This window comes from Scyliorhinus torazame, chromosome 10 (assembly GCF_047496885.1).
Source record: "Scyliorhinus torazame isolate Kashiwa2021f chromosome 10, sScyTor2.1, whole genome shotgun sequence".
In the NCBI taxonomy this organism is placed as follows: Eukaryota; Metazoa; Chordata; class Chondrichthyes; order Carcharhiniformes; family Scyliorhinidae; genus Scyliorhinus; species Scyliorhinus torazame.
Window position 1 is genome coordinate 224358737 of NC_092716.1, and position 17220 is coordinate 224375956.

Genomic DNA, 17220 nt, shown 5'->3' on the forward strand with positions numbered 1-17220 from the left:
AATTTGAGCACAGACAAGACTTCAACAGAGAACATAGAACATTACAGTGCAGTACAGGCCCTCGATGTTGCGCCGACCTGTGAAACCACTCTAAAGCCCATCTACACTATTCCCTTATCGTCCATATGTCTATCCAATGACCATTTGAATGCCCTTCGTGTTGGCGAGTCCACTACTGTTGCAGGCAGGGCATTCCAAGCCCTTACTACTCTCGGAGTAAAGAACCTACCTCTGACATCTGTCTTATATCTATCTCCCCTCAAGTTAAAGCCAGGTACCCTCGTGCGAGACATCACCATCCGAGGAAAAAGGCACTCACTGTCCACCCTGTCCAATCCTCTGATCACCGTGTATGCCTCAATTAAGTCACCTCTTAACCTTCTTCTCTCTAACGAAAACAGCCTCAAGTCTCTCAGCCTTTCCTCATAAGAGCTTCCCTCCATAGCAGGCAACATTCTGGTAAATTTCCTCTGCACCCTTTCCAATGCTTCCACATCCTTCCTATAATGCGACGACCAGAATTGCACGCAATACTCCAAATGCGGCCGCACCAGAGTTTTGTACAGCTGCAACATGACCTCATGGCTCCGAAACTCAATCCCTCGACCAATAAAAGCTAACACACCGTATGCCTTCTTAACAACATCCACCTGTTTGGTCACCTTCTCAAAGAACTCAATAAGGTTTGTGAGGCACGACCGACCCTTCACAAAACCGTGTTGACCATCTCTAATCAAATTATTCCTTTCCAGATGATTATACACCCTATCTATTATAAACCTTTCCAAGATTTTGCCCACAACAGAAGTAAGGCTCACTGGTCTATAGTTACCGGGATTGTCTCTACTCCCCTTCTTGAACAAGGGGACAACATTTGCTATCCTCCAGTCTTCTGGCACTATTCCTGTAGACAAAGATGACTTAAAGATCAAAGCCAAAGGCTCAGCAATCTCCTCCCTAGCTTCCCAGAGAATCCTAGGATAAATCCCATCCGACCCAGGGGACTTATGTATTTTCACACTTTCCAGAATTGTTAACACCTCCTCCTTATGAACCTCAAGCCCTTCTAGTCTAGTGGCCTGAATCTCAGTATTCTCCTCGACAACATTGTCTTTTTCCTGTGTGAATACTGACGAACAATATTCATTTAGCACCTCTCCTATCTCCTCGGACTCCAAGCACAACTTCCCACTACTGTCCTTGACTGGCCCTACTCTTACCCTAGTTATTCTTTTATTCCTGACATATCTATAGAAAGCTTTAGGGTTATCCTTGATCCTACCTGCCAAAGACTGCTCATGTCCCCTCATGGCTCTTCTTAGCTCTCTCTTTAGGTCCTTCCTAGCTAACTTGTAATTCTCGAGCGCCCTAACTGAACCTTCATGTCTCATCTGTACATAAGCCTCCTTCCTCCTCTTGACAAGTGTTTCGACTGCCTTAGTAAACTACGGTTCCCTTGCTCGACCACTTCCTCCCTGCCTGACAGGTACATACTTATCAAGGACACGCAGTAGCTGTTCCTTGAACAAGCTCCACATTTCCATTGTGCCCATCCCCTGCCGTTTTCCTCTCCATCCGATGCATCCTAAGTCTTGCCTCATCGAATCATAATTACCTTTCCCCCAGATATAACTCTTGCCCTGCGGTATATACTTATCCCTTTCCATCACTAAAGTAAACGTAATCGAATTGTGGTCACTATCACCAAAGTGCTCACCTACCTCCAAATCTAACACCTGTCTTGGTTCATTACCCAGTACCAAATCCAATACGGCCTCGCCTCTCGTTTGCCGATCTACATACTGTGTCAGGAAACCCTCCTGCACACATTGGACAAAACCGGACCCATCTAAAGTACTCGAACTGTAGCGTTTCCAGTCAATATTTGGAAAGTTAAAGTCCCCCATAACAACTACCCTGTTGCTTTTGCTCCTATCCAGAATCACCTTTGCAATCCTTTCCTCTACATCTCTGGAACTTTTCGGAGGCCTATAGAAAACCCCTAACAGGGTGACCTCTCCTTTCCTGTTTCTAACCTCAGCCCATACTACCTCAGTAGACGAGTCCTCATCAAACGTCCTTTCCGCCACCGTAATACTGTCCTTGACTAACAATGCCACCCCTCCCCCTCTTTTACCACCTTCCCTGAGCTTACTGAAATATCTAAACCCCGGCACCTGCAACAACCATTCCTGTCCCTGCTCTATCCATGTCTCCAAAATGGCCACAACATCGAAGGCCCAGGTACCAACCCATGCCGCAAGTTCACCCACCTTATTCAAAGCAACACTAAGCTCACAATCCTCATAATAACAGTAAATTGATATCAAAAGTAAAAAAATTCAAACATAGTTCTCTTACATTGAAACACTCTTACCACTTCCTTGAGTTCTGAGAACCGCATCTCAGGAACGACGGATGCAGTAGATTCACCAGAATGAGGCTAATTGATTAAATTATGAAGACTGATTGCAGTTAGGTTGAATTCTGCATGGACCAGCTGGCAGAGGTATTCACGGACATCTTTAACCTGTCCCTACTCCACTCCGAGGTCCCCACCTGCTTCAAGAAGACCACCATCATACCGGTACCATAGACGAACCAGACAACGAGCCTCAATGACTACCGACGAGTGGCCCTGACTTCAGTCGTAATGAAGTGCTTCGAGAGGTTGATCATGAAGCGCATCACCTCCATACTCCCAGAATGCCTTGATCCACTGCAATTCGCATACCACTGCAACCAGTCCACATCAGACACCATTTTCCTGGCCCTACACTCATCCCTAGAGCATCTCGAAAACAAGGACTCCTACATTAGACTCCTATTTATTGACTACAGCTCCACCTTCAACACCATAATCCCAGCCAAGCTCATGTCAAAGCTCCAAAACCTAGGACTTGGCTCCCCACTCTGCAACTGGATCCTCGATTTTCTGACCAACAGACCACAATCAGTGAGAATGAACAACAACACCTCCTCCACAATAGTCCTCAACACCGGCGCCCCGCAAGGCTGCGTACTTAGCCCCCTACTCTACACCCTGTACACACACGACTGCGTGGCAAAACTTGGTTCCAACTCCATCTACAAGTTTGCTGACGATACGACCAAAGTGAGCCGGATCTCGAATAACGATGAGTCCGAATACAGGAGGGAGATAGAGAACCTAGTGGAGTGGTGTAGCGACAACAATCTCTCCCTCAATGCCAGCAAAACTAAAGAGCTGGTAATTGACTTCAGGAAGCAAAGTACTGTACACACCCCTGACAGCATCAACGGGGCCGAGGTGGAGATGGTTAGCAATTTCAAATTCCTACGGGTGCACATCTCCAAAAATCTGTCCTGGTCCACCCACGTCGACGCTACCACCAAGAAAGCACAACAACGCCTATACTTCCTCAGGAAACTAAGGAAATTCGGCATGTCCACATTGACTTTTAGCAACTTTTACAGATGCACCATAGAAAGCATCCTATCAGGCTGCATCACAGCCTGGTATGGCAACTGCTCGGCCCAGGACCGCAAGAAACTTCAGAGAGTCGTGAACACCACCCAGTCCATCACACAAACCTGCCTCCCATCCATTGACTCCATCTACACCTCCCGCTGCCTGGGGAAAGCGGGCAGTATAATCAAGGATCCCTCCCACCCGGCTTACTCACTCTTCCAACTTCTTCCATCGGGCAGGAGATACAGAAGTCTGAGAACACGCACGAACAGACTCAAAAACAGCTTCTTCCCCACTGTCACCAGACTCCTAAATGACCCTCTTATGGACTGATTTCATTAACACTACACCCTGTATGCTTCATCCGATGCCAGTGCTTTTGTAGTTACATTGTATATGTTGTGTTGCCCTATTATGTATTTTCTTTTATTCCCTTTTCTTCTCATGTACTTAACGATCTGTTGAGCTGCTCGCAAAAAAATACTATTCACTGTACCTCGGTACACGTGACAATAAACAAATCCAATCCAATCCAATTCTCTTAAGTAAATACAATTAATGAAGGTCTAACTGATGTGTTTAAAGGATTTGATAAGGTAGGTAGAGAGAAACTCTTCCTGAAAGAAATCCAGAACAAGTATGCAAGTTGGGGCTCAGTTGTACAAGAGAGATGTCAGGAAGCACTTCTTCACACAAAGGGTATTGGCAATCCAACTCTCTTTCCCCAAAAATCCTGTTGACACCTGGTTAATTTAAAATATTCAAAATAAGATAGATTTTTGGATGACAGAACCAAGACAGGTAAGTGAGTTAAATTACAGATGAACCATGATATAATTGAATTGTAGAGAAGGTCCAAGGGATTCCAATGGACCACTCCAGTTGCTATATTTCTATGAAGGTTCACTGACCAGAATTACATTTTTAAAAAGTAGAGAAACAATTTTTCAGAATTGTTTTGTTCTTTATAGCAACTTTAGAGCTGCAGAACAACCATAGGTGTCATAGGGAACAGCAGTATAGTGACAATGTTATTGGACTAGTAATCCAGAGGCATGGGTTAATGTTCTGGAGACATCAGCTGGTGGAATTTAAATTCAATAAATTAATAAATCTGGAATTAAAAAGCAATCTGGAATTAAAAAGCCAGTTACTCATAAAGCTATGAAATTATTATAAAAACCCATATAGTTCAACGATGTCCTTAAAGGAACGTAATCTGCTGTCGTCACCCCTACCTCCAGACTAATAGTCCAGAGACTCAGTCATGCTCTGGGGACCTGGGTTCAAGTCCCGCAATGGTAGATGGTGAAATGTGAATTCAATAGAAATCTGGAATTAAAAGTCAAAAGGTGACCAGGAAACCATTTTCGATTATTGTATCCTTTAGGGAAGGAAATCTGTCATCCTTACCTGGTCTGCCCTACATATGACTCCAGATCCACAGCACTGTGGTTGGCTCTTAAATGTCCTCAGGGTTGGGCAATAAATGGTGGTCTAGCCAGCAACGCCCACATCCCATGAACAAATTTTTAAAAAAATCTACCAGGGCAGCACGTTAGCCTTGTGGATAGCACAATTGCTTCACAGCTCCAGGGTCCCAGGTTCGATTCTGGCTTGGGTCACGTCTGTGCGGAGTCTGCACATCCTCCCAGTGTGTGCGTGGGTTTCCTCCGGGTGCTCCGGTTTCCTCCCACAGTCCAAAGATGTGCGGGTTAGGTGGACTGGCCATGATAAATTGCCCTTAGTGTCCAAAATTGCCCTTAGTGTTGGGTGGGGTTACTGGGTTATGGGGATAGGGTGGCGGTGTTGACCTTGGGTAGGGTGCTCTTTCCAAGAGCCGGTGCAGACTCGATGGGCTGAATGGCCTCCTTCTGCACTGTAAATTCTATGATAATCTATTCTATGATGATTCTCAACTGTCCTCCGGAATGGCCTAGCAAGTCACCATAGAAAAGCCCCCCCCTAAAAAAAGAGTAAAACCAGTTAGACCACCTAAAATTAACCAAGGCACTGGAACCCAAAGGTACACCCTGCCCAGTCGACCTTGTAAAGTGCTCCTCACTAAACTAAAATTGGGAGAGCTCTTCTATGGACGAGTCGAGTAGCCTAACATAATCAAACTCACCATGCTATGTGTTAGAGCCAATGTCGCAGACTCCTCCATCACCATTTCTGAGTGTGTCCTGTCTCACTGGCCAGATACACCTCTCTTCATTGTTCATGACCAAAAGTGACTCAGTAGCACCATAACACACAAGTTGGCCAAATTGATGGGGGAAGAGGGCGAGAGAGAGGGAGAGAGAGAGGGAGGGGGGGAGAGAGAGAGGGAGAGAGAGGGGGAGAGAGAGGGGGAGAGAGAGGGGGAGAGAGAGGGGGAGAGAGAGGGGGAGAGAGAGAGGGGGAGAGACGGAGGGAGAGACGGAGGGAGAGACGGAGGGAGAGAGAGGGGGAGGGAGAGTGAGAGAGAGCGAGAAAAAGAGAAAGCGCCAATCGAACGGCACCCAGTTTCCAGACATTGATGCATCAAAAGCACAAGAGCCATACAGAAACTAACTGCCATCGCATGTGGAGATAATGGGAGCTTATCTTAGCTGGAATCATATTGGTTATTACACATTTTGACTGGCTTGTCGTACTTTGCAAGCCAGTGCAGTGTGGGATCACAGGATCCATGTTTTCACATTAGTTTGACTAAGAGAGCAATAAAGAACAGTTGCAATGTTAATGACCTCCTGTGTCTACTCGTGTACTGATTTTTAAAAAAAAATATTTATTCAAGTTTTTTAACACAATTTTTCTCCCTTACAAACAATAACCCCCCCCCCATAACAAAAAAAAAAACGAGAAATCGCGCAGAGCAAGATATATACATGGCAAAATGATATATTTACACAGCTTTGTACACTGGCCCTCACCCGTACGTGCCAGTTTCCCCAACCCTTCATGTTATCTCTTGCTCATCCACCCTCCCAGGCAGTCCCCCCTTCCACCCCCCCCCCCCCCCAAGGACGTCCCCACCACCCCCCCCCCCCCCCTCCCCAAGGTTGCTGCTGCTGCTGACCAACCTTCATCCAACGCTACGCGAGATAGTCTAGGAACGGTTGCCACCGCCTGTAGAACCCCTGCGCAGACCCTCTCAAGGCGAACTTTATCCTCTCCAACTTTATGAACCCAGCCATATCATTTATCCAGGCCTCCAGGCTGGGGGTGCATCGCCTCCTTCCACATTAGCAAGATCCTTCGCCGGGCTACTAGGGACGCAAAGGCCAGAATGACGGCCTCTTTCGCCTCCTGCACTCCCGGTTCGTCCACTACTCCAAATATTGCTAGCCCCCAGCTTGACTTGACCCGAACTTTCACCACCTGAGATATTGCTCCCGCCACTCCTCTCCAGAACCCCTCCAGTTACCTCCTTAAATACCACGTTTATTTTCGTCGCAGTCCGAACCGTGGCTCCCCTTCCATCTTTGATTCCCCCCATTTCCCTCGCTGCCATCCTCTTACGGAGCTGGTGTGCCAGCATCCGACTAGCCTTTTCCCCATACTGCGGCCCTGCGCTTTCCTCCACTGTGCCTCCGCCTTCCGTGTGGTCAACAGGTCAAACTCAGTCTGGAGCCGTCGTCTTTCCCCAAGTAATCTTTCCTCCGGGGCCTCTGCGTATCTCCTGTCCACGCACAAAATCTCCTCCACTAACCTCTCCCTTTCCATACCCTCCGTCTTCTCCCTATGAGCCCTAATGGAAATTAACTCTCCTCTGATCACCGTCTTCAACGCCTCACATACCACCCCCACCCGCATCTCCCCATTGTCGTTGGCCTCCAAGTACCTTTCGATACACCCCCTCACCTTCCCACACACCACCTCGTCCGCCAGCAGTCCCACATCCAGCCACCACAACGGGCGTTGGTCCCTCTCCTCTCCCAGCTCCAGTTCCACCCAGTGCGGGGCATGGTCCGAAACGGCTATGGCCGAATACTCCGTCCCCTCCACCCTCGGGATGAGCGCCCTACCCAGAACAAAGAAATCTATCCGGGAGTAGGCTTTGTGTACATGGGAGAAGAAAGAAAATTCCCTGGCCTGCGGCCTTGCAAACCGCCATGGGACAACTCCCCCCACCTGATCCATAAACCCCCTAAGTACCTTGGCCGCCGCCGGCCTCTTTCCAGTCCTTGATTTGGAGCGGTCCAGTGCTGGATCCAACACTGCATTGAAGTCCCCTCCCATTATCAGGCCTCCTATCTCCAGGTCCAGAATGCGCCCCAACATGCGCTTCATGAATCCTGCATCATCCCAGTTCGGGGCGTATACGTTTACCAACACCACCCACGTCCCTTGCAGCTTACCGCTCACCATTACGTATCGCCCTCCATTGTCAGCTACAATAGTCTTGGCCTCAAATGACACCCGCTTTCCCACCAATATTGCCATCCCTCTATTCTTCACGTCCAGTCCCGAGTAGAATACCTGTCCTACTCATCCCTTTCTTAGCCTGACCTGGTCCGCCACCTTCAGGTGTGTCTCTTGGAGCATGGCCACGTCCGCCTTCAGTCCCTTTAAGCGCGCGAACACTCGAGCCCTCTTCACCGGCCCATTCAGGCCACTCACATTCCACGTTATCAGCCGGATTGGAGGGGCTCTCACCCCCTCCCCCCGCTGACTAGCCATCTCCTTTTCTGTGCCAGTCCCGTGTCCACGCCTCCCTCACCCTCCAGTCCTCCAGAGGGGGGACCCCCGTCCCGCCCACCTCGTGTGTCCCATTGCCTTTCGGCCAGTGCAGCAGCAACCCTCCCCCCCCCCTCTCCCCTCACCCCCGCTAGACCCCTGTCTAGCTTTTTTGCTCCCCCCATGTCACTCCCGTAAGTCAGCTGACACCTGCTGACCCCGGCTTCCCCCGCCGTCCCATTGACCTCCTCGTGTGGGAGTCTCCCAATCCATATGCATTCCTTCGTTCCCCTGCCCGCCTTTCTTCCCGCACGCGGGAAAACACCCCGCGCTTTCCAAAGCCCGCTCCGCCCCCTCTGGCGCAGCTCCTGTCACGGCCTTGTCTCTCTCCCCCAGCCCATGTAACATTTCCTGCGCGTGATTGACCCCCGATATACAACAACCATCACACATCAAACCCCAAACATCCCCCCCACCCTCACAAACCCTCAGTTAGAGTCCAACTTTTCGGCTTGTACAATGGTCCACGCCTCTTCAGGCGTTTCGAAGTAATAGTGTTGGCCCTTGTATGTGACCCACAGTCACGCTGGCTGCAGCATTCCGAATTTCACTTCTTTCCGGTACAACGCCGCTTTGGCCCGGTTGAAAACCGCTCTCCGCTTTGCAACCTCCGTGCTCCAGTCCGGGTATATTCGGATCTCTGCATTGTCCCACTTACTGCTCCGCTCCTTCTTGGCCCATCTCAGGACCCACTCTCTGTCCGTGAACCGGTGGAACCTCACCACCATCGTCCTTGGCGGCTCATTTGTCTGGGGCTTCTCCGCCAGCACCCGATGTGCCCCGTCCAACTCCAGCGGCCTCGAAGGGGCCTTCGTGCCCATCATCGCCTCGAGCATCGTGCTCGCGTATGCCCCGGCATCAGCCCCCTCCACTCCCTCGGAGACCCAGGATTCGCAGATTTTTTCTCCTCGACCTGTTCTCCAGGTCTTCGAGTCTTCCCGCCCACCTCTTATGTAGCGCCTCGTTCTGCTCCACTCTCACCGCCAGGCCCACGAGCTCGTCCTCGTTCTGACTGACTCTTTTCTGTACCTCCTGGAGCTTAGCTTCGTGGGCCTTCTGGGTGATCCAGAGTCCTTCAATTGCCGAAAGCATAGGCGCCAACATCTCCTTGCGCATCTCCTCGCGCTGCTCCTCGAAGCAGCGCTTGATGAACTCTGGCAGCTCCACTTTGTCCCTGGCTGCCACCATCTTGTTTTCTTTCCCTCGCTTCTCCCGTTGCTCCAGTGCCGCTCCTTTGGCCGTTACACTTCTGGTCCGTTTCGTAGAAGTTGGAGGGGGACCTCTCTCTTCCCTTCCCCACGGGTTGCGTCCAAAAAAAAAAAAAAAAAGTTCAGTTGGGGCTCCTCTGACGAGCCCGAAGGTCCGTGGTAGCGGGAGCTGCCGAATCGTGCGGCTTAGCTCCGCATAGCCGCAACCGGAAGTCGAATGGGAATCCCTTTGGCAGTGTTCGCTTCACCAGTCTGCCCCAAAAAGTCTATGGAAACTCCTGAAAAAGGTCTGAGAGTCGGTTCCAGACGGGAGCTGCTGAATGCGCGACCTACTCCTCCATGGCCACCACCGGAAGCCTCGTCCCCGCTTCTTCAATGGCCTTGGTAGATCTTTTCACAGTTGTTCCCTCTGCTGCTAGAATTCACCTTTGATAGAGGCCCTCAAGTCAGATTGCTGCTTTAAGCTTGCCCTTCCCCCGCCTGCATGCTGGAAGAGGCTTTTGTCTATTCCTGCAGCTCAAGCCAAATCTTTTACTGTTTCTGTCGGGTCTGGTAATCAAAAGACATAACATTCCTGGGGGACACTGTCAGGGGAATGCTGCAGTCTTCTTCCCACACCGGGAAATGTCAAACAAATGCCGTGGGGGCCCTGTAAAAGAGCCCAAAAGTCCGTTCCAAGCGGGAGCTACCGAATATGCGACCTAGCTCTGCATAGCCGCACCCGAAAGTGACTCGTGTACTGATTGATCTTGAAAGGTACCAGGTCCACAGAGGCAACAATATCCCAAAACAATACTCCATGAGCAATGTCCCAGATCTGTTTGTGAATTTTTTTCGCCTTCCAGGAATATATAAAGATAGGGATAATAAAGGCCAGGTGCAAAACTTGGTCAGTGTCAACTAGTGCTGAGTGTGTCAGCATGTGACACAGGAGGAGAAAAGAGCAGAGCCCTGAAAAGGTTTTGCAGGTCACCTTTTCTCCGATTGCTGAAACAAGCCAAGTCAACAAAGCCGCAGCTGAAAAGGAAACAGGGAAACATCTCCGCCAAATAGCAGGGTGCTGGAATCATGAAACCGTCTATTTACCTGTTGAAGTCAGTACGACTAGAATCAGGAATTAGAATGGCTGCAACGTTCCACTATCTACTCTTCACAGATAAGTCAAAGACTGATTAGTATATGCGCGCACACACATTCACACTTGCGCATACTGTTGGAAGAGCTGGACTTGCTGCAGGTTACTAAGTTAGTTACTTGTAGTCTTTTTACCCAGGTGGTCAGTTTGCTCTTTTGATGGTGAATGTCTCCAGGCCTTAAGGCATAGATGTCGCTGCTGTTTATGCAGTTGTTGTGTCTTGCAGACAGACTTAAAGATTAAAAGGGAGATAACATGGCTGCCTTACCAGGTGGTTTCTCATGTTTTCCTTTACAAAATATGATGTTGAGCTTCAAACAATTAGCCACAACCCTGGGCTCCTGTTTGCAGATGTTCTTGGGGGTTTGAGACAATCACCAGCTAAAATTTTCTCGCCCCTCCCACCAGTAGGGTCTTCCGGTCCCACCGAAGTGAATGGACAATTGAACGGCTGCCACATCCATTGTAGCGGGATCCGACACGCAGGGGCCGTAAAATGCCAAGACCCATTCAAGACATGAAACATCCCTGGATGATGATTTCAGGCAATGAGTAGACACTGCATAGTCTGGAATGTGTTCTTTTGAGACAGTGGTAATTGGAAGCCACAGACCAAATCAGAGGACTCATGGTAGCCATCTTTTGCAATATTTTAACATCCATTTTTAAAAAAAGAAAAGTCGGTTCATAAAGATTCTACTTTCAGTACAGTTTATGTTTTAAAAGTTATGAATATGGCATGCTTTCACTGAGCATGACAATACCCTCCATAGTGTCGTGTGGCATTACCATCAGGCTAAATAGGATAGATTCAGAACCGGTCACCAGCTCAAAATTGGACATCCACGAGTCACTGTAGGTCAGCAGCAGGAGCAAAATTGTATTCAACCACAATCTGTAACTTCAAGAATCGATATAATTCATATCCCAACCAATACCAACAAGCCAGGGGACCACCACTGGCTCAATGAGAAGTCCAAGAGAGCATGTCAGAAATAGCATCAAGCAAACTTAAAAATCCTAAAAACAAGGTTGATGAAGCTACAACACAGGAGCTTATGCATGCTAAACAGTGGAAGCATAGGGATCTCAGAACCAAGGGATCAAATCAAATTCTACAGTCCTGCAACATCCAGTTGTGAATGGAGGTGCGCAATTAAACAATTAACGGGAGGAGGCTCTCCAATGACAGCAGAACCCAGACCATCAATGCAAAATAGAAGGCTGAAAAATTTGCAACCAGCTTCAGCCGGAAGTGCTGAGTGGCCCATCACAGGTGCCAATTTGATTCACTCCACCTGATATCAAGAATGCCTTAAGCATTGTGTAAAGCCAAAACTATGGGCATGATACTGTCCATGCAGTAGGTATTGAAGACATGCTCCAGAAATGGCTACACTCCTTGCCAAGCTGTTCCAGTACTGTTCCAGGGCCTCGCATCTCATGGTCCTCAACCCAGGGCAACTTGTTTATTTTTGTAAGTAGGTTTGGAAAAAAAAGCACTAATAAATGTTTAAATTACTTTTGATTAATCAGAATTTCAATTCCCCCCCCCCCAAATCTTGGACTGGCTTCAGTAACCTCATATCGAATAAATGATACAACTTAATTATTTCGAACTGCTTTTCTGAACTGACTTTAGATCAGTGATCATGTTTTTTTTGGTATAGATCGCATTACCTGTCCTGCACTTGTTTTGCTGAGCTCTGGATGCTGACTTTTTTCTCTTCCATTTTCAGTGTCAATTCTTCCAAAATCATCTTTTGATTCTGTAAAGCATCTTCCAGATATTTGAAACTATGGGTAAGAAATAGAAAAATGAAATTGCTGGAATCAGCACCTCGGCAGTCACTGAAACATCAGGTTGTCCCAATGACACACGTTAGCAACAAGTCACACCCACCTCCACAAGTAGTTTCTCCTCGTATGCTTTTTTTTTTTACATGCCCACTCCTGCTGCTTCCTGTCCTGCACCTTATTTCCTTATCCTTCTTCCATCCCTCTCCCCTCTTCCCCCATCCCCCCACTCTGCCATCAATCATACAATTTCAATCATTTTGGTCCAATTGCTTCCTTACTCTCTAATCTTACTCGATTAAAGTAAAAACAGTAATTTATTCCACCTATAGATACAAAATTGATAGCAGCATCCCCATAAATCTCTTAAATAATTTCTTAACTCTGGGGCATTTACCCTGCATATCAGAAAGGGCTTTTTGAAAGCAAAACTAATTATTGCAAAACAATTGAAACTTGCAGGTACCAATCACATCAGACATACTTGAACATTGTAATTCCTCTGGCAGTGTATTACATGCTGAATCACACTACACCTCTTTAATCCACGTCCACCTTACCTATGGCCTTTGTGTTGTGTTAGTTGGCAATTCCAGCAGGCCAGCACATCGCAGGTCTCACAGAACAGCTTCAGTGGCTCTTTACTGTGAAGCGGACAAAAGAGTGGTAACTCACTGACTTCACTCTCGTCACCTGTAGATTGAATACATTAGAGTTTTAATTTATGCAGGATGCAAACACCTTTTTACAGTTCATTTCTACTGTTTGAAATTGATTTTATATATACATCTTATTAATTAGCACTCAGAGACTAGCAGTCAAGAATCTCGCACACTCATGGATTTGAGGAAAGGGTTATTCACATACATTACCCAGGACGAACCAATGTCAAACTGGGGCTGTGAAATTGGGCTCTGTAGCACCCCTGGTGCTAGTGTTATGGAAGGTGTAAACTGCATAAAAATGTGGGATGCATCCCAATTGTAAAGGCACTAGCATGGGAGTGTTGTACGTGCACTAGACGGATACAGAGTGGGTGGATCATAACATCAAATAGATTATAATGCTCATTTGGAACATGCTTTTCATTTTCTTTTCTTGGTGCAGAGTTAACGTAAGTATAAAAGAGTGATATTGGAATTTGATAATGAGGTCAGAGCAATTGGGAAGCCCATGAGGATAAAGCTTACTTCAGTAATGGAGGCTATTGTGGTATTATCACTTGGGGTTCTGTATGATTTGAAAATAGAGCACAGGCACGAGAGTAGAAGCTGTGCACAAAGTGAGAGAGAGGACAGCTCTTCAAAAAGAGGTTTCATCCATCTCAGGACTTTAGGGAACACTGCTCCTGACAGAGGTGCAGGTAGGAGAATTGTCTGAGGTGCTTACATTTCACCACGGGCTGGATTTTATGCACCCGCGTCAGGAGTGTTTTTGGCAGGGTATGGGGCATGTAAAATAGGATAGGTGCCCAGCACTCCACCTTTCCATCCATCCCAGAGTCCAGAGTAGCTAGGTGGGTACCAAAATCACCAGCCTGCCCACCATTTGTAAATTAATAATTAAGGATCAAGAGAGCCTGTTAACTTAGCTTGGGCAGGTGGACAATGTTGGTCAGCTATTTTATTTAATAAGTCTTTAAACAGGGCGGGAAAGATCAGGCTACTATCTTCAGAGAGGGCCGTTTATGCAACAGGAGAAGGAACCCCACCCCTCAAGATCGTACTATAGGGGCCAGACCTCCTCCCCAGTGAGAGGCAGAAGTCTCACTGTGAACAGTTAGTCTTTCTGGAGCATATTGGGCTGAAGTACCGGCTTACTCAGAGTGGGTCTGCTTCCAGCCGATTTTCCTAAAAGAAAGCCCCAAGGAGGTGCTCACTGAACTGTGCCATCTCGTACAAGCCAACCTGTATCTGCACAGCAGAGTGAGGAAAGTGCTGACAGTGGCTGTCAAGATGACCATAGCCCTAATTTACCCCAGCTGGTCCTTCCAGGTAGAAGATGATATGAGTAACATCTCATTTTTCTATCCATCATTGTATCAGACAGGTAACAGAGGCACTTCAGCGTCATAGGAAGCCAAAAGGCATGTTGGGCTTTATTCCAAGGGGATCAGACTACAAGAATGAAGAAGTCTTGCCACGGTGGTACAAGGCTTTGTTGAGATCATGGCCGGAATACTCCAGTCATTGCGATTCACTCTTCCCGCCGGCCCCTGCCCAAGGGTTTCCCGGCGGAATAGGGTGGTTTCAATGGGAAATCCCATTGACAAGAGCCGGGAAGGTAGAATGCTACGGCCAGCAAATGGCACGTGACTGAGAAACATGCAGCTGGGGGACTGAAGAATTCCGACCCCACATCTGGATTACAGTGTCCATTTTAATCTTCACATTTAAGAAAGGATAAACTTGCATTGGAGGTGGTACAGTGAAGGTTCTCTAAATTAGTCCCCGAGATGAAGAGGCTGTCGAATGAGAGGCTAAGTAAATTGCATGTCCAATTCACCTAGCAAACACGTCTTTCAGGACTTGTGGTAGGAAATCGGAGCACCCGGCAGATATGGGGTCATTGTGCGGACTCCGCACTGATAGTGACCCAAGTTGGTAATCAAACCCAGGTCCCTGGCGCTGTGATCAACGGCGCTAACCACTGTGCTGCATCTCCTACAAGAGAGGTCTACTGCCCCTTGACATTCAATGGCATTACTATCGCAGAAGCCCCACAATCAACATCCTGGGGGTTACCATTGATCAGACACTGAACTGGACTAGGAAAATTAATACTGTGGCTACCAGGATTCGACTTCCGGCGGCGGAGGGGAGCAGTCGCACATAGAGGAGCTCCGGAGAAGGGGGAACATAGTCGCGTCCCGCCCACGAAGAATGTGCGCCCGGGTGTGCGACCTAGGCCGACTGGGCCCCCGCACGGCAGGAGAGAAGGAAGAGGAGCGACCTGGACTCCAAGGCGGAGCGGGGTCGGAGACCCGGGCGCTCGGGAATGGAGCAAGCGGCAGGAGAAGCACCAGGGGAGAGGCCCCCCGGGGAGAAGGAGAGGAGAACGCAAGGAGCCGGAGGGAGGAAAGGTATGCGGGAGGAGCCGGGGTCCGGAGACCAGGAAGCGACCGGAGAGAATGGCAACCCCCCCTCCCAGCGGAGCGCGGGCCTGCGAACCGGCCAGACCGACCGAGCCACCCACCCCCCCCGACGCACAGCGGAACGCGGGCGGCAGAGGGGCACGGGACAACAAAGCGGGGCAGGAGGAGCGGCGGCCTGAGCCAAAGCGGGGTCCGAGCCAGCAGCGAGGCCCCCCCTCCCCCACGAGGCAGGCAGCGGCGGAACAAAGGGGGACTCCCGGCCCGACGAGGAGCCTTTCCCTCTCTCTCTCTGGTTCCAGGGTGAGTGGGGAGGAGGGTGAAAAAAAGAAAACTCCCTCTTTTTGAGGGGGAAAAAAAGGGGGGAAAGGGGGGAGTTAGGAGTTAAACTAAAAAGTAGGACCTCAAAGGTAGTAATCTCAGGATTGCTACCAGTGCCACGAGCTAGTCAGAGTAGGAATGTCAGGATAGATAGGATGAATGCGTGGCTCGAGAGATGGTGCAAGAGGGAGGGATTCAAATTCACGGGGCATTGGAACCAGTTCTGGGGCAGCTGGGACCAGTACAAACCGGACGGTCTGCACCTGGGCAGGACTGGAACCGATGTCCTAGGGGGGGGGGTGTTTGCTAGAGCAGTTGGGGAGAGTTTAAACTAATGTGGCAGGGGGATGGGAACCGATGCAGGAAGTTGGAAGGTAGTAAAACAGAGACAGAAACAAAAGGCAGTAAGGGGGAAAGTGTAAGGCAGAGAAGCCATAGTCAAAAATCAAAAAGGGCGACAGTACAAGGTACAGTGACTGAGGGGAGCTCAGTGAATAGGACCAGGAATGCTAAAAGGAATAAAACGGGAAGTAAAAACATTAATGGTAAGCGACGTGGCAGGTTGTTACATGAAGATATGGGTTCAACGACAAGGAAAATTAGGAGAAAATTTAAGAGGAAATATAACTTAGTCTCTACTGATCGAGGTGTTAAGACTCAGAACAGAGGTAAGAAAGCCAACATAAGTGTACTTTACCTGAATGCTCGTAGTAGTCGGAATAAGGTAAATGAGTTGATGGCGCAAATCATCGTGAATGACTATGATTTAGTGGCCATTACTGAAACATGGTTAAAGGATGGTCACGACTGGGAGTTAAATATCCGAGAGTAAGGGAGGTGGTGTAGCTCTGTTATTTAAGGATGACATCCGGGCAATAGTAAGTGATGACATCGGTGCTATGGAGGATAAGGTTGAATCCATTTGGGTGGAAATCAGGAATAGTAAGGCGAAAAAGTCACTGATAGGAGTAGTCTATAGGCCACCAAATAGTAACATTATGGTGGGGCAGGCAATAAACAAAGAAATAACTGATGCATGTAGAAATGGTACAGCAGTTATCATGGGGGATTTTAATCTACATGTCGATTGGTTTAACCAGGTCGGTCAAGGCAGCCTTGAGGAGGAGTTTATAGAATGTATCCGCGATAGTTTCCTAGAACAGTATGTAATGGAACCTACGAGGGAACAAGCAGTCCTAGATCTGGTCTGGTGTAATGAGACAGGATTGATTCAGGATCTCATAGTTAGGGATCCTCTCGGAAGGAGCGATCACAATATGGTGGAATTTAAAATACAGATGGAGGGTGAGAAGGTAAAATAAAACACTAGTGTTTTGTGCTTAAACAAAGGAGATTACAATGAGATGAGAGAAGAACTAGCTATGGTAGACTGGGAGCAAAGACTTTATGGTGAAACAGTTGAGGAACAGTGGAGAACCTTCCAAGCGATTTTTCACAGTGCGCTGCAAATGTTTATACCAACAAAAAGGAA

General features: G+C 48.3%; 1 protein-coding gene across 2 annotated transcripts in view; it reads right to left on the minus strand.

Annotated features, from left to right (window-relative positions):
* The window catches only part of trim66 (tripartite motif containing 66), a 509536-nt gene that overhangs the window by 84794 nt on the left and 407522 nt on the right, over positions 1 to 17220 (minus strand). For both annotated transcript variants that reach the window (XM_072466467.1, XM_072466466.1), the window contains 2 exons: positions 12877 to 13009; positions 12200 to 12316 (listed from right to left, as the gene is read on the minus strand). In XM_072466467.1, the coding sequence (XP_072322568.1) occupies positions 12200 to 12316; positions 12877 to 13009 (250 nt within the window). The remainder of the gene's footprint in view (positions 1 to 12199; positions 12317 to 12876; positions 13010 to 17220) is intronic.